Source organism: Micromesistius poutassou (genome assembly GCF_964030765.1).
Source record: "Micromesistius poutassou genome assembly, chromosome: 5".
In the NCBI taxonomy this organism is placed as follows: Eukaryota; Metazoa; Chordata; class Actinopteri; order Gadiformes; family Gadidae; genus Micromesistius; species Micromesistius poutassou.
Genome location: NC_140275.1, coordinates 19,331,556 through 19,352,914, shown reverse-complemented (window position 1 = coordinate 19,352,914; position 21,359 = coordinate 19,331,556). Strand labels below are relative to the sequence as shown.

General features: G+C 47.4%; 1 protein-coding gene across 2 annotated transcripts; it reads left to right on the top strand.

Annotated features, from left to right (window-relative positions):
* The first annotated feature begins 453 nt into the window (after positions 1-453).
* Positions 454-21,017, top strand: gfpt1 (glutamine--fructose-6-phosphate transaminase 1). 2 transcript variants are annotated; one of them, XM_084468510.1, is made up of 19 exons: positions 454-533; positions 2,841-2,948; positions 3,186-3,293; positions 3,433-3,558; positions 3,740-3,798; positions 3,920-4,054; positions 4,673-4,734; positions 4,820-4,899; positions 5,013-5,121; positions 5,429-5,592; positions 7,953-8,048; positions 8,448-8,545; positions 8,769-8,889; positions 9,498-9,655; positions 12,960-13,074; positions 13,497-13,624; positions 14,357-14,524; positions 15,880-16,041; positions 19,140-21,017. In XM_084468510.1, exons 1-19 carry the CDS (start codon positions 527-529, stop codon positions 19,182-19,184), a joined length of 2,049 nt encoding a protein of 682 aa, XP_084324636.1. In that variant the 5' UTR covers positions 454-526; the 3' UTR covers positions 19,185-21,017. The 2 variants fall into 2 exon arrangements, with proteins under 2 accessions (XP_084324636.1, XP_084324635.1); XM_084468509.1 differs by having other exon boundaries at positions 3,186-3,294; positions 3,425-3,558.
* Positions 21,018-21,359: the final 342 nt, after the last annotated feature.

The window sequence follows — 21,359 nt, the reverse complement described above, 5'->3', positions numbered from 1 at the left end:
GTAATGCTTAGGATAAAGGCATCCTGTATTTTGCAGACACTTTGTGTGCAAGTCTCTCAATAGGCCTTACTTCACCTTTAGGGAGGTTTAAATAGCTTTGATTGGGATATTGTTCAGCATCCCACGCACGTTGCCTGCCAATCCCATATATTACCTGGAAGATATTATATTCTTATAAAGCATATTACACCTTATGGATAAATAAAAATGTTTATTATAGTATAATTTTTTAGACCGGCTCCAATCTCAAATCCTTGCAGTGGACATAAGACGCTCATTGTTATTTGCCTATCCCCATCCCGGGTCTGCATCCTGATGCCACGTCAGGGCAGTCTGCGTCGACCAGAGCTCTGACGTCGACGGGGTGTAACCTGAGTGACAGGGGCTCTCCACCAATGAGAAGAGGGTATAGAATTAGACGGCCCAATTTCATTCACTGACAGCATTGGAGGCGGGACGTGTCTTGAGCAGCGTTATTAGATGCGGAACTGACAGAGCAGCAGCAACTAACAACGCCAGAGGAGTCATGTGTGGTGAGTTTTGAGCTAAATAATCTAAGCCTAGGCACTAAACTATTAGACAATATCCAGCTTCAGCCATGGGGTCACGGAGAACAAAACACAGATGGTAAACATGTTGAATTGGTCTCGCAGCATCGCCGCATCTTTAAAGCGTTCCCACACTACAGTTGGGAATGAATCGGGCAGGAGCGGCAGACCACAGCATCTTTACTAAACTAACTTATGAGCAACAATGTAAACTAGGTTGACGCTTTGTATCCTGTTTGATTTCCTTTTACGAGCGGATGAGTCAACACCCTGTGTCGTGTCTCTGATGCTATGTCCATGTCTCCTGTCTCTTGCACCCATTACGCATAACGTTACACCTTCACTACACCTGGTCTGTTCCCAATACACATTCAGGTACACCTGAATTGTATTCGGAGTGTGTGTGTTCATATCCACATCCTTCACCCGCTCATTCCCCTGTTAATGGACCAGGAATACCCAGTGGCTGAGACTCACTGTCCCAGTGGCTGATACTCATTGTCCCAGTACCCAGTGGCTAAGACTCAGTGTCCCAGTGGCTGGGGGCTGGGACACTGAGGAGTGTCTGGGGAGTGGGACACTGGGACACTGGGGAGTGTCTGGGGAGTGGGACACTAGGACACTGAGGAGTGTCTGGGGAGTGGGACACTGGGACACTGGGGAGTGTCTGGGGAGTGGGACACTGGGACACTGAGGAGTGTCTGGGGAGTGGGACACTGGGACACTGGGGAGTGTCTGGGGAGTGGGACACTGGGACACTGGGGAGTGTCTGGGGACTGGGACATCTGTTTACACAGCTATAGGAAGCAAACCGGCAAACCAGTCTTTGATTGACCTCCTGTTATCAGAGCTATTGTAACCGATAACCGACATGACTAATAAGATGCACCGGTGACTCAAACCCGGATCAGGGTTTTTACACAGTAGTCCACTACCTTTACCCAGTGGTAGACTACCCAGTAGTCTGTTACTTTTACCCGGTAGTAGACTACCCAGTAGTCTGCTACTTTTACACAGCAGTCCACTACTTTTACCCAGTGGTCCACTACTTTTACTGGGTAGTCCACTACTTTTACCAACAAGTCTCTCTCTGTGTGTGTCTGTCTCTCCACTGGGCCTTAGGCGGCCAGCAGTTTCCTCCATACCTTGTTTCAGAAAGCTCTGAATGCTCTCTTTGTGGTGGATGTTTAAAATAAGGCCCGTTTTTAGATCATGTTTACACTCAAACCAGACATGGCTACAGTTCATATCCTGTTCAAAGCAATGACCACAGGACTTCTTTTTATGGACACTAACGAGGCTATTTATTGGATAAAGTGATGTAGTTATAAGCATCTGTTTTAATACAATGGTTGTGTATCCTGTGGTGTCGTTTACACCCACTGTTTAGAACATGTTATTTACTATATATATAAAGAATGAGGATCTTTTAATGTGTTGTGGAAGAGGATTTGGTCTTCCCTGGATTCGCTTAACACAATGAAATCGCCGTCCGGCCTCAGTTTTCCACTCTGCTGTGTTTATTTACAATAGATTTCTAAGTTAATTTCCAATAGATAATTACCTCTCCCGTAAGGAAAATATATTTGCCAGGGACCTATCAAATGTTTGTACTCCACTGCTTTCAATTAAGACTTAAGCTTACGTCTAGGGGCCCATAACTGTGTATTAGTTTACTAACATGATTCCATGATGCCCAACCCTGTAAAACAGGCCAGGCTGCTGGTAACAATCAAGACTGTATTTATGTTTTGCATGTGAGCATTTTTGGCACCATATTGAAATCCTACAGACGGATAATAACAGTGCTTCACCACAACAACAAATAGTATGACTTGCCTTGACATTGCTTATTATTATTATTATGATTATTATAATAATTATTATTATTAATATTATTATGAAGACGTCTATAGACCCAGTAGACAGAGCTATGTCTAAAATGTTAATCTAAATTTATCCAAATGTACAGTAAAGATGCATACCGGAATAGGATCAAACATGGGGCGCGGAACCTGAACCTTTTTAAAAACAACTAATAGACTGCATGCTGAACAAATTTTTCAATTATAACCAGCTTGTTACATTTTAATGCACTAGTGGAGTACATGCCAACGTTGGGACATAAATATCCATCAGAAAGGCTAGTTGGGTCAAACTTATCCACTCCCCCAATAAAATCATCTCAGCCGGTCGAACCCTCTAATTGCATGGCAATAAACCAGTATTACCCCTCTTACTACCACTCATCCCTGTTGTCTTTGGCTGTTCAACCCTCCCCTCCTACCCCAGGAATCTTTGCTTATCTTAACTACCACGTCCCGCGGACACGGCGGGAGATCCTGGAGATCCTGCTCAAGGGCCTTCGTCGTCTGGAGTACCGGGGTTATGACTCGGCTGGTAGGTGCCTCAGGGGCCTGTCTGTCTGTCTGTCTGTCTGTCTGTCCGTCTGTCCGTCCATCTGTAATGAGAGGGTCTCAGGTCAAAATGTCATTCACATGATTCTGATTAAATATTTTTTTCATGCTCCATCATAATAATCAACCTCTGCTGAGTATTTCGGTATAATGGCAACTAATGTGTTAAGTCCTTTCTGTGTCACGTTCATATCCTGCCATTCTTGATTGTGGTGCTCAGGTGTGGGGATCGACGGAGGTAACGAGAAGGACTGGGAGTCCACCGGCCGCTCCATCCAGCTCATCAAGCAGCGGGGCAAGGTGCAGGCTCTGGACGAGGAGATCAACAGTAAGCTTCTGCATGGGTCCTCTCACACCGTCTGATTGTTTAGCCCGCGCAATCATCAAAGGCAAATGGAAAATGCGTCTTAAAAGCTTTAACGTCTTGGAAACGGTGAACTATGTGTTTGTTTGCGTGGGACTCACAGAGCAACAGGACATCGACATGGATGTGGAGTTCGACGTCCACCTGGGCATCGCTCACACCCGCTGGGCCACCCATGGCGCCCCCAGCCCGGTCAACAGCCACCCGCACCGCTCTGACAAGAACAATGGTCAGTTTGTAGCACGCCACCTCGCTCAAGAAATACCCGCTGATTCACGGGTTTCAGTATTTAAGTCCCTCAGCTCTCTTTGATGGGCCGTCTTTGATTGGGGTCTGAGCTGTTGATTGTTGACGAAAGAACGGACATTCTCTTGGTGCTACGGGTTTATTGTTGACTTTCTGCTCTTCAGAGTTCATCGTCATTCACAACGGCATCATCACCAACTACAAGGACCTGCGGAAATTCCTGGTACACCGACTTCTTCTTTCCCCGTCCCGACACACCATAGTACAGCCCTTCTCTAGAGGAAGCTGTCTGAGTGTTTAATATCCTTGTGTCTCTAGCGCCTGTGTTTGCCCCTCTCTCACAGGAGAGCAAAGACTACGAGTTTGAGTCGGAGACGGACACTGAGACCATCGCCAAGCTGGTGAAGTACATGTACGACAACCGTGAGAACGACGAGCTGAGCTTCACCACCCTGGTGGAGAGGGTGACCCAGCAGCTGGTGAGCCCCCCCCCCCGAAGGGACCATTCGACTGAACACACCCTGGTTTGATGGGTCAACTTTAGAGACGTTCCGATATCTTTTTTTTTTTTCTTCACGATACCTATTCCGATTCCTGAACTTGAGTATCGGCTGATACTGAGTATATGCCAATAGCATCTAGCGTTATAACTACTAATAGCACTTGTTCTTATTGAAGGAATCCCTTACGATGACAGCATTGTATAGCCGGTTCACTTACTGTTGACAGAACTGGATCATTTACATTTATAACCTATTATATAATAACTATTATATAATAACTACTATAAATAGTATCCTTGAATTTGAGCGTCCATGCATCCATGTTTTTCCGACTTGGTAGCTAGAACACACGTAGGTCCACACATCAGACCATTAACGAACGCAGCATAACACTGCACATGTTTGTGATGTTCTTTGCCTGTGTAGTAAAGGAGCTAGTCACGTGATGGTACCGGATCGGTACCAACGCATAGACTTGCGTACTCGCCGATACCTGATACTGCCTAAAATGCAGCATCAGAGGAATTTCAGATACTGGTATCGGTATCGGAACAACTCTAGTCAACTGTACATTGTGTATCATCTCTATTTTAGGAAGGAGCCTTTGTCCTGGTGTTCAAGAGCGTCCATTACCCTGGAGAAGCGGTTGGGACCAGGTCTGTTCTAATACCCTCATGTAGACTCTGTGTTTAGTGGGACATGCAAAGAAATTGACTATTAACTGTTTTTTTCCACATTAAGGAGGGGAGGGCCTCTTTTGATCGGAGTGAAATGCGACCACAAACTCTCCACAGATCACATCCCCATTCTCTACCGCTCTAGTAAGTCAGAGCAATTTGCAGTAACAACCAAACGTGGTGGCCACATCAGATTCTGGCTCAGATGTTGTTCAGACCCATGAGACTCACTGCTGCTGTGGTCTTCTTCCTACAAGCTGGCAAGGACAAGAAGGGCTGCACAGCGCTGCCCCGCGTGGACCAGGACACCTGCCTGTTCCCCATGGACGAGAAGGCCGTGGAGTACTACTTTGCTTCTGACGCCAGGTCTGTGTTGTGGCTAGAGGCTCCCCCCCCCCCCCCCCCATGCAGCACACCCATACTGTACAAGATAACCTGTACACGGGGTGTACAGGTTAAAATAGGGTTGTTCACATTTGAGAATTAACCAAATGCAAAGTTTAAGATACAAGGAGCCATATTACTTGCTCGATGTTATGAGACAATTGGAAGATGTGGGGAACAATGTTTAAAATAGCCAACCTAGTAAAAGTAATGGATTGTATCCACAAATGCTCTGCATACTAACCCCCCCGCCCCGCCCCCCTCCCCTCTCCCCCTGACGCCATGGCAGCGCGGTCATCGAGCACACCAACCGGGTGATCTTCCTGGAGGACGACGACGTGGCGGCGGTCAACGAGGGGCGGCTGTCCATCCACCGGATCAAGCGCACGGCGGGGGACCACCCCGCCCGCGCCATCCAGACCCTGCAGATGGAGCTGCAGCAGATCATGAAGGGTGAGCCCCCCCCCGCGCTGGTCCAGGGCTGCTCCCTCCGTTGGGGGGGGGGGGGGTAGCGTGGCGTGGCGTTTAGGGGTTTTAGAGACACTATCCGATTATGTTTTACAGCTGGCTGAGGCCGAACCTGGTGTTGTTTGCAGAGAAAAACTTGGTTTGTTCTCAACGCAGTTCCGTTTCTGTCACTGACCGTTGAATCAATCGGCGAGGTGTGATACCTGGGCAAGACGGGCCCCAGACCTGTTGGTCTGGTCTGAGGGGGTCTGCTGTAAGACAAAAGAAGGGTCATGACTGAGACTGAGATTGACTGATGTAATGGAAATTTCCATAAGACATGTTGTTCACAGGACACCTAGACACTGTGACCCCTTAGTTATTATCCTATTCGCCCTTGAGGGAAACTGAGCCTCAGACAAAGCAATACCACAAGCTCCATGTTGAGATGGATGAAAGGAGCGGTGGCCTCAAGGTTGTCTCCCTGCTCTGACACTGGAGTGGGCCCGCCTTTCGGGGCTCACTGCAGCACGTCGACATTGTATGCTCGTCATGCTGAGAGGACTCTCTCTGCAGAGACTACTTTTCTTAGTCTGAGTTGCATTGACAAAACAGTCGGAAGAATTTCCACCAGACTGACAAGAAACGCGAGAAACGTCAAACTGGAAGCCTCTTTTCTTGTTATTCTTGTTACTTTAGTACATTTATTACATTTTGCTCCCCTCTAGAGACAAACGGCAAACATCTCCCCCTTTTTAAATGAATGTTTCAATGACAAACAGACATTGCAGATTTAATAATTGACATTTTTAAAGTTGTTTAAACTGCAAGTATAGGAGGATCTATGCTTTAGGCTCCAGGGGTCGTCAGCTTGTTGTTTTATTTGACTCTCATCCTGTAAGACCGTCATCCCGTTCCCAGCCTGTTGACGCTGATCGGAATCGGAAAGGGGTTATCGCGGTTGAGGAGCCTCGACTTCCCGTCTCTCTTGTGACCCTTTTGTTGTTCTGCCGAGCAGACCTCATGAAGCAACACCAGACCCTGAATCCAGAGCAAGGTCTAACTCTGTTCTGCAGAACACACTACGTATGCATCTCTCCCACGCCAATCACATGTGTCCTCGTGAGTCAACATGTGATTTAGCTGGTGGTTGTTGTTGTTTAGCTGGTGGGAACTGAACCCAGACCAAGGGATGTGAACCCAGACCAAAGATCAACTCCCTGATCAGTCTGCTAAGAATACAAGAAGAGAAGCATCCGTTCCGAGTTCGTAGTTTGGTGAATCAGCCGTCATGCAGGGGGATTTCCATGTGACTGATCTGACTGATGAGTGACTCTGGACCCCCAGGGGTGAAGTGGTTTTACAGGCCCTCTGGGTAAAGACAAGTCGAGGCCTCCGGACCCATTTTACTTGGGTCATGACGGTGATATCATAAATCCAAACCAACGCCACTCTTTTTAGTAATCCTGAATGTCACTGTGAGTTCACCCCTGTAGGCATGTAACCTTTGAATGCAGAAATCCTGATAGGACAGTTGTGAATACAATACAACTGTTAGTAGCAGCATCAGCTGTCTAACTGCATTCTTCTCTAGAGCTCTTTGGGTGTAGGGACAGCTTGCTGTACACCCTGAACCCTGCCCCAGGTGTAGAAACCCGCGCAAACAAACACTGCTGGTTCATATTGAACCCCCCCAGCTGTGTAAATGGAGACCGGGTACCGTGGTCTGTAATTTAGCTCTGTGAGCTCCCTTTGTGGGGCAGATGTTAACACAAGGCAGACTATGTTCTGTTGATTGAACCCCTTATCTTTGACAGCCAGGTGCCAACAGCCCCCCCTTCCCCCCGCATCAAGGCACAACACCTGTGACCCTTACCTTTTGGATTGATACTTGAATGCGATGAAGCCAGCTGCAGAAACGTATATCCTAGGAAGGACGGCTTTATGTGAAATGATGTGTTGGTACCAAACCAGAGGTTTCTCAGCAGAGGGCAGCATAGAGCTGATGTTGACTATGAATCGAAGACATTCCTTTCCGGGCCAGTCATTCAGTTTCTCTCTCTCTCTCCTGCAGCCTATCCTCCTGCAGATCCTAAATTACCCAAATTACTGTCAGCTGTGGGCAAAAAAACTATTCAATATTTCACTAATGCTGCCAATGTTTATAGAATTGTTGTTTGTCTGTTTCTGCAGCAAAGAAAACACAACTTTGTCACAACAAGCACAGTGATAAATGACAAATTGTGGTGAACTGTATGTGGACAAGTTGCATGTTGATAACGTTGGCATGAGGTATTTTCATAGTTGATGTATTTAATTGTAACAGTGTTCCTTCTTGTTTACGTGCATTCCCGTCTCTTGTCCAGGAAACTACCGTGCGTTCATGCAGAAGGAGATCTTCGAACAGCCAGAGTCCGTGTTCAACACCATGCGAGGCAGGGTCAACTTTGATGACAACACAGGTGAATGGGTGAGAGAGTGAGAGGGAGTGAGAGAGAGGCCCTGCGGCTGGCAGCTTCTGAAGAGATCGGACTCCAGTTCCAAACACTGTCACGTCCTGATGAACTCATAATAATGGATGTTGACAGGAACGGGACCTAATCAGTCTCCGGTCTGTTTACCCAGAGCACTTCTTATTATTGTCTCGATTTGTCTGTCTAGATCTTTATTGAAAGATAAACAGAGCGAGTGTCCCAGCTCCAGTGTCCCAGCTCCAGTCTCCTCTGCGTTTAACCCTTTTTGTACCTTTTGGGCTCATGTTGTTATTGGGACCCCCCCCCCCAGAAGTGTCTCAGCATTCTTTAGTGATGATGATGATGATGATGATGATGATGATGTGTGGCTGCTGCTCCTCCCTCCAGTGATGTTGGGGGGGCTGAAGGACCACATCAAAGAGATCCAGAGGTGTCGACGGCTGATCCTCATCGCCTGTGGGACCAGCTACCACGCGGGCGTGGCAGTAAGTCCCGTCCACCGCCCCATTCAGATCACACAAGTAACATCAGAGAAATGGGGGGGCCAACGGTGTGTGTGTGTGTGTGTGTGTGTGTGTGTGTGTGTGTGTGTGTGTGTGTGTGTGTGTGTGTGTGTGTGTGTGTGTGTGTGTGTGTGTGTGTGTGTGTGTGTGTGTGTGTGTGTGTGTGTGATGCCCCACACTGAGCCGTTCTTGGTCTCCTCCCCAGACCCGTCAGGTGCTGGAGGAGCTGACGGAGCTGCCCGTCATGGTGGAGCTGTCCAGCGACTTCCTGGACAGGAACACGCCCGTGTTCCGGGACGATGTCTGCTTCTTCATCAGCCAATCAGGTGAGGCGGTCCGCCTGCATAGGTAACTGTCGGCAACGCCCCACAGCTGGAGACTGCTCAGTGCAAAAGTATCAAGTGTCAAAACACTAGGTGATATTGATCCATGGGGAGAGAATGCGCTCCAACTAAATCATTAGTGTTGGGCGGATGAGTAGGGAGGTCAAGTGTTCCCGCTGGTGTCAAGAAACGTCATGTTTCTTGACACCACATTTTCACATCCTTCTTCAATCCTTCAATCCTTTATGAAACATTTAGTTTCAAATACAGCCCCAAATATAACACAATATGGTTTTAGTGTTCGTTGGGTCATGCTACAAATATGTTGTGAAATTGGCACTCACTATGGGCTTCAGGCTTTATTCACAAAAGAAGAAACATGAATATGTTGATGCCGTTTTCGTGTTCTGGTTTCTATCTTCCATAAATCGGTATTCCTTTTAAAATCCTGCTCCTGCGTGTGTTGCACTGTGCCTGCCATGTGTCTTGCGTTGCCTTCCCGTCTCTACGCCTATACCGGGCACAAGGAAACACAAATCAAATCTAAACCAGCAGCAGCGTTGCACATCCAAGTGAACCTCCCAAACTTATCCTCCCCCTCCCTCCCCCAGGGGAGACGGCGGACAGCCTGATGGCGCTGCGCTACTGCAAGGAGAGGGGGGCTCTGACGGTGGGCATAACCAACACCGTAGGCAGCTCCATCTCCAGGGAGACGGACTGCGGCGTGCACATCAACGCCGGCCCCGAGATCGGCGTGGCCAGCACCAAGGTGAGCAGTCAGGGCAGAGTGGAGAGGTCAGCTCTGCGTGGTCCGGACCCCCAGACCCCTCTGTGCTGAACGGCAGGACCACCTCCTCACAGCCCCAGTGTGGAGCAGCCCTCTCCCCTGGGGTCTCCTAGGAGGTCTCAGGAACATGAAGTTTATCAGTGTGGAGTGTTGGAACGTGTCAGATTGATCAGAGCCGTACAGAAGACATGGCGTTCATTCAACGTACTAAATAGACATATTCCCATGGGCAGTTTGTTATAGGCCTTCTGTAGCATCTTGTTGTGTTACTTTGGTTACCTTGGTTTATGAATACTAAACCTAATAGGCACGTTTAACCGGACCGTTTAACCGGTCACGTTTAACCGGTCTGTCTGTCTGTCAGACAGACCGGTTAAACGTGTTGGCATGCCCTGTGGGGTGCAGTTAACCCTCCCACTAGAGGGGAGTTACTCTCAAAAGAGCATCATGTCCATTGTGGAACATGCACAGCTCGCTCATAGTACATACGTAGTAGTACATACTAGGGATGTGCGATAACTTTTTTTTTTTACCGATAACCAATAACTTTCAGCTCCTAAAGGCCGATACCGATATCAATAACCGATAACACACACACATATACATATATATGATCATGACATTGTTTCTCAGACATCAGTAGAATCAACGGGGGGTTTAGGGGGGCGGGCTTGCAAGGGGCGGGATATGACGTAGGGTCCACGATGGCCCCTGTCACTCAGGTGTGTTTTGGTCTGACCGCAGCAACGGAGGCAGAATGGGCAGAACTCATCGCGATCATCTTAAATGTTGCTGCAGCGATGCATCATATATTCCGTTGCATCCACAACATCCGTATCGATCGATGAAAGATTGGAGCATTTGAGTCACAGACAAATAGAAGAAACGACAAATAAGAAAGGCGTCGCAAACGACTGCGTTACCGGAGGAAGAGCGTTTTTTTTTTTGCTTCATTTCACATCTAACAAACACTGGGACAAATGTAATTGATCTGTGTTTAACTGAGAAAACAGGGAGTGGAAGGACGGGACCCTATAATGTTCAGCTAACTGTTGTCAATAATAAGTGTTACGAGAGTTAGCGTGTGTGTGTGTGTGTGTGTGTGTGTGTGTGTGTGTGTGTGTGTGTGTGTGTGTGTGTGTGTGTGTGTGTGTGTGTGTGTGTGTGTGTGTGTGTGTGTGTGTGTGTGGACGAGCGGTAGCGTGTGTCAGTTTAGTGAAGTAATGAATGAGTCTGGTTGTCTCTGTGCCAACGTGTACTGTAAAGTTAGTGAAACTAAGAAGTAACTAAGAAGTAACTAAGAAGTACACAGCCTTTCAATAATCGGCGGCCGCTTCATTCCGACCATATTCCGACCTATAAGCAGACCCACGGCCGGTCAAAGGGAAGGGTGGTACCCCCGAGAGAACATCGACGGCTCCCCTGTGCTCTCGTCTACCTACGGTCTGGGAGCCGACAGCAGGAAAGGTGTAACATTATAATAAAAATAAACGTTTTCTATATACGCGTGCAGCTGTGAACTCATGTAGTGTAATTGATTGTATGATGTGTACTTTTAGGGTTACGATAAGACCTTTAATTTAGCGTTAGTGGGAGCGGGGCACTGAAATTATATAGGCTATGTTATCGGGGCTATTCGTCATGATATCGGACTTATCGGAATGACGTAATAATTTCTGTTATCGACCCGATAATTATCGTGCACCCCTAGTACATACAACACACAACCCTTAGCCAAGATTTCTCTTTGTCCCTAGTTAATACTACATTAAACATACCTTATCCCTAAGGTATGTCCCTCCCAGAAGGGAGAGAAGGAGGGGAAGGGAGTGAGGGAAGGAGGGCAGGGGCAGGTCCCCCTCTGACCTCAGCCGTCAGGCTCTCCGAACCCTGCGTTATCTCGGCGCCTGGGGATCCGGCACGCGTTAGGAGACGCCATGCTCCCCGTCTCTCCGTCTGTTGGCTCCCTGCTGACTCTGCACGCCCACGCCCAGCCTGCACACGCAAGCCGCTCTGCAGTCCAGAGATGGGTCCTCACTCACTAATGGACTTCACATGCTTCTCTCTCTTATTTCTTATGCATGTTGGTTTTTTTCTGACGAGAAAGGGGAGACTGTGGCTGAGATTTGTCGACATGAAACGTCTTTGCCGAATCTGTAATCCCCCCCCCCCCCCCCCCCCAAGGGAGGTTGCTTTGATGCTGTGCAAAGGCTGGTTCTGCAAATGTTTTCCATGAAATAAGAATAATCTCTGGTCGATCATTTCTGTGGGTGAACAGCTTTTAAATGTTGACGGAGATGAGAAATCCCTTTTTGTTTTTGGTTAGTTTTACACTGTGTCCCATCGTTAGGGGTGTAGTTGCCTTGCATTGAGGACCCATGTCATCAGTGTTACGCTTCACGCTACACAGTATGTACCCAGGGACACGTGGAGCTTTGCAGGAGTGACCGCGTGCGCGGTGTGAGCTGCCACGGTTCGTCCCGTGGAGCGTGGTCCGTCCTTGGTTTCTGTGGCTCCAGCGCCGTCGGGGAAAATAACCTTATTTTAACAGGTTTTACAGCCGTTCCCTTGGCTTGGGAGTACGCTGGCGTTTCCGACTCCAGAGAGCCCCGTGAAAAAGAGTTGGCTTCCCTGGCGATCAGCGAGTCCAACTGGGCACGGAAGGCCTTTGGAATGCGATGTTGATGATGGCACGCTCGGCGTCGCACATATCTGAACGGGGGTTGTGAGCGGAGCGGTTTTTGCAGACATCCCAAACCCAGTGCCTTCGGACTAGATAATGTGACCTCTTTCATGCCTCGTCTTGTGTAAGACGTTTTTCTGGGGTCTACGTTGTCACATGGTGGCCGACGTATGACCTGATGTACTGTTGGCCTCCTCCAAACCGATAATAAGGCGTTGTTAACAATGACTTAACTGGAATGGAGATGTTGGGAGGGGAACTGAATCTTCCCTGCGCCTCAAGCCTGAACTTCAAACCCCTCTCGTGTGTGTGTGTGTGTGTGTCACACCATGTGTTCGCAGGCTTACACCAGTCAGTTTGTGGCGCTGAGCATGTTTGCCCTGCTGGTGTGTGTGTGTGTGTGTGTGTGTGTGTGTGTGTGTGTGTGTGTGTGTGTGTGTGTGTGTGTGTGTGTGTGTGTGTGTGTGTGTGTGTGTGTGTGTGTGTGTGTGTGTGTGTCTGTGTGTGTGTGTGTGTGTGTGTGTGTGTGTGTGTGTGTTCGCAGGCCTACACCAGTCAGTTTGTGCCACTGATCATGTTGTGTGTGTGTGTGTGTGTTCGCAGGCTTACACCAGTCAGTTTGTGGCGCTGATCATGTTCGCCCTGCTGATGTGTGACGACCGCATCTCCATGCAGCCCCGGAGGCGGGAGATCATCCAGGGCCTGAGGGTCCTGCCGGGTAAGATGAGCTCTTGGGCTAGGGGGGGGGGGGGGCGGAAGTAAACATCAGGGCATCCAAGGACTCCCTTTGTCTCCGTTCTGTGTTTTTTGTTCAAATAATTCTGTTGGGACGATGAAGCCAAGTGTGGCGAGGCAGAGGACCACAGAGGCAGAGCTTTGAGTTTCACTCTGGGGGGGCTCCAGCACCCCTCTCTTCTATCTATCTAAAGCTAACGATGAGTTTATGAGGAGCCTCCTAGCCCCCCCCCCCCACTCCCCCATCCTCTCAGCCCAGCCTGGTGCCTGTCCTCCAGCTTCTGGGATCGTGATCCCGGCCGCTGGATCGCTGGGGTCCAGTTGAACGAGGCGATGTAAACCAATCTGACCACTTCACCCAATCAACCACCCCCTAACTGGTGGTGCGTTCCCCGCGGTGTTCAGATCTGATCAAGGAGGTGCTGAGTCTGGACGATGAGATCCAGAATCTGGCGGAGGAGCTGTACCAGCAGAAGAGTGTGCTGATCATGGGACGGGGCTACCACTATGCTACCTGCCTGGAGGGGGCGCTGGTGAGCAAACCTTCCCTGGCCCGTCTGTTGTCTCAACATTGTCTCAACATCAGTTTTTCTTGGAAAAGGTTTTTAGTGTTAAGAAGATTGAGCGAACCCAAAGGAACCGTGCCAGAGGAACGGCCCCAGAGCAGGATCCCCGGTTATTCTCTGCCTCCATTCTGGATCTAGAAGTCGTTTTATTCTGCCGAGCATGTAGATGAAAAGTATTCTGAGGAAATGTAGTGCCGTTATCATGGCTGGGTATAGGGAAGGGCTGCACTATCGATTTTTGGTTTATCCTTGTATAATGATTAGCTATGATGAGTGTTTTACACTCGTTATACAGGGATTTATGGTGAGTTGTACAGGGAGTTGTGTTGCCTTTTGTTGCAGCAACAATTGCAAGGCACTCTCGACAAAGCACCGGTTTTTGGTCAACGTTGTCTTTTCTGTTGCCAAAATAATTCCCTTAAACTGACGTTGTTCTCGTTGGAATTAAACTGATCACCATGATCGTGATTCGTGGTTCGCTGTGCATGCAGATCCGGCATGTCACTCCCTAGCAACAAATTCCAAGAACCCTTAAATGGGAGTAAATTATGTTATATCAGACTGATTTATCTTGTAGATTAGTTATTAGTTATTTAAAAAAATGTCATAAAGATTTCAATAGGAAAGCGATCCATGGTGCAGCCCTAGTATTGGTTTTGTTCTGATCCTCTCCTGACTGCTGCCTCCTCTCCTCTCTAGAAAATCAAGGAGATCACGTACATGCACTCAGAGGGCATCCTGGCCGGGGAGCTGAAGCACGGCCCGCTGGCCCTGGTGGACAAGCTGATGCCCGTCATCATGATCATTATGAGGGACCACACCTACGTCAAGTGTCAGAACGCCCTGCAGCAGGTGGTCGCCCGCCAGGTAACCGCCGCCGCGGGTTCATGGGGGTTGGTCCGGGGTCGGGTCCGAGTTTGAACCACAATGAACCCTGCAGTCCACCTAGAGGGCCTCCAGGGACCCCACCCGGTCAGCCGCTACCTTCTCATTAAGGAGACTTCTTGGATAATGTGTAAGAAATCACTTGGGATAAAAGGGTATAGGGAAAGTATAGGATAAGTATTACATTTACATTTAGGGCATTCAGCAGACGCTTTCATCCAAAGCGAGTAGTACATTTGTCAGAAGAAAGAGAAACAATACATAGCTGTCGGTACAGTAATGATGTACAGTAAGTAAGCAAAATGTAGGCTTGAATTGCATTTTAGTTGAACAACATCAGCTGAAATGTGAGAAGTGAGTTGAACGCAGCTTCAGTGTGTTTAGTAAAGGAGTTGTGTGCCCTCCTCCTCCTTGAGCTCTGTGGACGTGGTTGTTTTAAAAGGCGATTACCGGACTCCAACATTCTGTTATGTTTAAGTAATTTGGTCAGCACGGGTTATGTCTTCCAAATGTGGACAACAGATGTTCTTAATCCGGTTTGTAGCCGGCCTGCATTATATGTTGATCATCTGCAGTTTAATGGCCTAGATTCAAGAAAACAAACGCTGTCAATCCAAGAAATTATGCAAGATAAGGTGATTTTTTCTTTGGTTAAATACTAACCAAAACCGTTCTCTGGACTAATGTTTGACTGGCGTAAGAAGAACTGTATTACAATTGCATGCATCCTCAACCCAGTAGTTATTGAAGATTAATTAACACTGGAATGAAGTACTCCATCTCAATAGACATGTTGATAAACAAATGACACGTTGCATTTTGATTAGAAAAGATTTTCTTTAAAACTATCAAACGGCAAAATGTAACCAGTGATCTGACAGAGGAGCAGCGTTAAGTATCTCCTTCCACAGCCCCGACCTTCCTGAACCTAGGTCCCACTCCCCTCGCCTCCTCTCCTAATCACAGCTGACTTCTCCTTTCACAAAGAAAACATGGCCGTGTGTGGAAGTCCCAGCTTTATTTGTCCCGTGCGCCGGCGCCCTCTGGTCTGGTCACCTTCTTAATAAACACCAGGGTGGAGGGGGCGGGGCTTCCTGGCCTGCATGACATCACCGCTGGGTCCGCAGCAGATGTGGACTAAGCCTTCAAACGGGTCCAAGTCCAGCGGCCGGTGTGGTTCAGGGGCAGTGCGGCCCGCTCTCACGCTCCGGTCCCCCTCCTGGCTCAGGGGCCCGGGGTCTGGGATTAGGGGTTTGGGGCCATATCGCTGCATAGATCCAAAACCAACTCTGCTGTTGTGTTTATGTTCCCCCCCCCTCTCCACCCCCCACCACCAGGGCCGGCCCATCGTGATCTGCGACCGAGACGACCAGGAGACCATCAACAACTCGAGCCGCACCATCAAGGTGCCCCACTGCGTGGACTGCCTGCAGGGGGTCCTCAGCGTCATCCCCCTGCAGCTGCTGTCTTTCCACCTGGCCGTGCTGCGCGGCTACGACGTGAGTAGCGCCCCCATGCTACCAGGGTTCAGTGTCCCCATGCTACCAGGGTTCAGTGTCCCCATGCTACCAGGGTTCAGTGTCCCCATGCTACCAGGGTTCAGTGTCCCCATGCTACCAGGGTTCAGTGTCCCTATGCTACCAGGGTTCAGTGTCCCCATGCTACCAGGGTTCAGTGTCCCTATGCTACCAGGGTTCAGTGTCCCCATGCTACCAGGGTTCAGTGTCCCCATGCTACCAGGGTTCAGCGCCCCCATGCTACCAGGGTTCAGTGTCCCCATGCTACCCGGGTTCAGCGCCCCCATGCTACCAGGGTTCAGTGTCCCCATGCTACCAGGGTTCAGCGCCCCCATGCTACCAGGGTTCAGCGTCCCTATGCTACCAGGGCTAGGCGTACCCATGCTACCAGGGTTCAGTGTCCCTATGCTACCAGGGCTAGGCGTACCCATGCTACCAGGGTTCAGTGTCCCTATGCTACCAGGGCTAGGCATACCCATGCTACCAGGGTTCAGCGCTAACACTGAGACATACGGGCCCCGGGGTCCTGTCTACTGGCCCTCAGAACATCAAACCTGCCACTTCTCTCTCTTGACATGCTTTGCTTTAGTCAAACAAACACAAACACCTCAAATGACTGTCATTGAGCTCTTTGCTGGGGCCAACCAGCTGGTTTTTAAAACCTGCATTTTAAACAGTTTCCAGTCATGGAAAAAGTTGCACGTTTAGAAAAACGACATTTATCAAATGTCCTGGAATATGCTAGAACATTTCATGGAAATTTGAGTGGTTATGCTGCAAAATATATTTCATGTTTGTGTGTGTTCAGTCACCAACTAAAGGCTGCACAGCTTTCTGTCAAAGCTAATTAGCCGCTTGCCATGCTTTCTGAGGAGATACCTGCGTAAGATGTTAGTGAACATTTGAACGCCATCACTTTATTTTGCCGATGGTAGCAACATTCGTGCTAATCCCCAACCCTAACCCTATTTTGCCGATGGTAGCAACGTTGGTGCTAATTTACACAGATTAAAGGATTAGCTGACATGTTGACGATCAGACTTAGCTAGTCACAATGAAACCAGACACGGCTAAGTATTTGTTGTCCGTTCTGAATTAGTAAAAGACATGATGTGGGCTTGTTTCCTTAATACATTATAAAACAAAGAATAACATGGTAGAAGTTGGATACAAATTGTCTGATTCCTTACTTGAAAAAGTCAAAGAAAATTAAGGGCTTATTCAAGTCCCCCCCAACCCAAATTAATGGAAAAATATAGTTTGAATAGGATGAAGAATATTCACAAACGAGAATCCCACTCCTATGTGTTAGGGTGTTGCATTAGGGCTGCCAGATTAACGTGAGGAACTCATCATTTACAATATCTGAGTCATGAAAAGAATACTGCGATCAAAGGAAATCCGTCACGTGTTTTGTTTTGCCACACTGCGAGCCAAAGTCCTGATGGGAGTCTTGACACCAATAACACAATGTTTTAAAATTTTACTAAGGCTTATTAAAGTGGGGCGAATCCCATATATCCCCACGTCATCCATTGTGTGCATGCATTAAACTATGCAGCCACATTATGTTATCGACATTCGTTCTACAATAAGGGCCTTTCAAATTATATACTTTCAAATAATCATTATTTTCACCAGTGTGTGTGTGCGTCTTCTTCCAGAAAGGCCAAAATACACAATAGTGTATAGCAGCCAGTGGCTCAATGTAGGTCATGCAGACAGTTCAGTCACATCGGGGCCCGGATCTGAGGGCCGGTGTCTGTGGTCCCCTCTATGCGCAGCCCCTGGCCCAGTTTAATGTGCGATGAAATGGTGGTTTGCTGGCAGAACGGGGGGGGGGGGACGACATCCCAGACTTCCACTGCGTGTTCCTAAAGGGTCATAATGCACCACACTGAAGCATAGCACAGTTGACATCAATAAGAAACCAAACTAAAGGCTAGCATGCTGTGTCTTCAGAAGGCTGGTGAGGCGGCTGCTCATCCGTCATACAGGGGAATATAAACCTCCTAGGCACAGTAAGGTGATGATCCACTAAAGCGAGAGGGGACCCTGACCGACCCGATCAGGACGATGAGTTGAAGGTTTTACTGACTGACTTTCTTACTGTCCCCAGTGCCTTTGGGCTTATTGTTGAACCTGCTGGGTTTCTCTACGATGTAGTTTGATGTTTATTGAGGTTTCACGGTCACGTTTCAACCCCATCTGAGGTTCCCTACAAACGTTGATTGATTTAAATTGCCGTGGGTGTGAACTGTGAAGCACATGTTTCAACGTTGCTATCATATCACTCAAAAAATCACTAGTCAAAATCCTTGTTTCCACCACTGGGAATTAGCGGTAATCGGTTTGCCACACTAATGATTCACTGAAAGGATGTGAAACAGAATTTCCTGTGATGATTATCTTGGATCTAGGCTGAGAGTCCGCCAGTAGTTCTGTTGAAGCAGAAGAAGGAGCCATGGTTAATTGGTAGTCAGTTTGCGGGATCCATTATAGAAACCGTTTTATCACGCACGCTGCCAAGCTTCAAACGCTCGGAAAGTAAAGTGAAATGAATCTTCTCATTCAGCCTGGTGCAGATCAACCCAACAGGCGGTGGGGAGGACGCCACTTGAGATGATGAGCATCATCTGGGCAGAAAACACGTTTCTGAAAAACAAATGCAGTTTTCTGGGGGGGAAACAAATCAAAACAACTGCAGACAGATCATGACGTAAAAATACTGCTGGCAATACAATTTAAGTGGGCATTTCTTGAAGGAATACACAAACCGTAAAAGTATGTGTATGTATTCCCTAAGCGACTTGGTAGTTGTTGCAGTACAAGTCGATGTTTGGGGAGTTTTCTTCTGATGGATTTGGATGAAAGCGTTGTCATTGTTGGATGAGGTCACCTTTATGCTCTAACCCTTTATGATCATATTAATTATATATATTCTATATTTTTTTTATGTTTTTAATTTGTAGTTTATTTCTATAGTTTTCCTATTCTAGCTTGTGTTACATTGTAACTCACTTTATTAATACGTTTCACTAACTTACTTACTTCATCCCTTGTGTTTGGTCTTGCCCCAGGTGGACTGCCCCAGGAACCTGGCCAAGTCTGTGACGGTGGAGTGAAGGCCTTCTGACAGCAGCCCTGGTGGACACTCGTCTCAAAGTAGACCCCAGAGAGAGGGCGTCTTCTGTCATCTGTTTTATATGTTCTGGTTGATCTCATCGTCAAAAAAATCCTCAACTTTGTTTTCTTACTTTTTCTCACAATTATAATTTTTATCATTTAGATTTTTTTTGATAAGCTGTTTCAGTGGTGGCAGGATTTGGGCTGGACCTTGCAATCAGTACTAGTACAATAAGTACTACTTTAGTTCCTCTCCCTTAGTGTGTAAACCTTTGAGTAACTCAACCTAAAGGCTTGTGCTGGGAGGCGGCCATTTTGGTTCAGTTACCGCTTTACGCGAAGCTTGTGGAGGAACCAAAAGTCCCACTTTATTTGAGCTGGTCATTTTTACTTTGACTTTGTTCTTGTCTAACTGTGTTTTGCAGACTGGGTTGAGAACCTTGTAAGGATGATCCTACTTAAGTTACTGCTTTCCTTTTCCTTTTTTAGTGCAATCGAGTGTTTTGGATTCCTTTTCAAGTGTCAACAAAGTGAAGTCTGCGGTCAAAGTAAAAGCGAAGCGAATATTATACTTTCTTGAATAGCAAACTCTTCTCACGAGTGATTCAGCATCAAGTGAAATTCCATAAGTTTAAATATTTTAACTCGAGCGAATGAGGTAAATTCGAGCCAGTAGAATTCGAGCAGCCGGTGAAAACATTGCATCTATTCACGTCTCTGCATTGACTTTGTATTCGCTCCGCTTTGCTTTTTGTGTGAACGCACCTGAAGGCATTCCTTACTAGGTCCAAAGAAAAGACTTCCAATCTAATTTAGCGCTGTTACTTTGAGGCTTTTTTTCTTCACTAGAGGGACTTCTAAGCACATGTTAATAGAAAAGAGGCATCAACTTGATCCACTGTGGGCCTTTTATCCACAGTCACAAGTTGACTGTTTAAAAAACGATTATAAAACATATATTCTATAAAAAGAAAGCAGCTTTTACCTGAACACACGGTTGTGGACGTATAGCTCCCCGGTGCTCCTCACATGACGAGCTTCATCGTACCCGTTCTCCAGCCGTTGAAGGATTGACCTGTGACCTCTGGGACACAGCTCAACATCTTTGTGATTGTGTTTGTGATCATTTGTTCTCCTGTCATCGTAGCTCTGTAGTGAACCTTTTAACAGACATTCAAGGGGTGTGTGAGCTGATATCGTACTTTTACTGTATTCTCTGGGTTTACGACACAACCGAAGCCAGGGAGGTTAGTTTTGATCAGATGAAGTTACTCAGGCGTGTTGCAGCCCACACCGTGCCACCGAGTCAGCGTTGGGACCATCGTGCTGTCTTTATGTTCTCCTACATGCTTACTGATTTACATGATTGTTACCGTTTGAAATGTGAATGTCATTTGAGAAACCCTGTCAAACCAAATAATTTGTTTTACAGTAGCATTGACAGAAGTAAACCAAACACATGCTTTTCTATATATCGTATACATGTATATCTATGTCTTTGAACCTGGAACAAATGAACGTCTGGCAACTTATTGTGAGTGGCCTTCTATTGGTTTTGTACGTATTTACTTTTATCAACTTGGGAGTAGGCTAGGATGTTCTGCAATCAGGCGTTTACTTTTATCTGGGCATTGTTTTAACATTAGCTTGTTTTGAGCCAGTGGAAGGATTGTAAAGTAACTGGACTAAGTTATCCCAGGATCCTCCTCTGACCTCAGATCAGGTCCTACGTTGGTCCGAATGAAGCGTAAGCAGCAGCTATGTGCTGGGTTTCACTGGATGGGAATGGGTTAACTATTAGCAAAGACTGATGCAATAAAGTGTCAAGTACTTCTTAACTGACTTGTTGTAGTTTGTAACACACTACTTTTGATGCAATAACAGTGTTGCAATCAAGAGGTTTAACATTTATAGTTATTAAAAAGTTTAAGTTCGAATACATTAACAATTTTAAATAATTAAATTGCTTTGTAAAAAATATTTGGGTGTAGCCGTCAAACGGGGTTCAGAAGGACGCCAGGTCCCAGAGCACTGCTAGAGTCCTGATGGAGGCGAAGCCGGCCACAAAGTGGAGCCCAGGGGGTGGGGGCCTCACTGCCCTGAGGAGGACCACGGCTGCTCGCCTCTCACACACCGGTAGACCTTCAGCAGCACGCACGGGGCCAGCTGGAAAT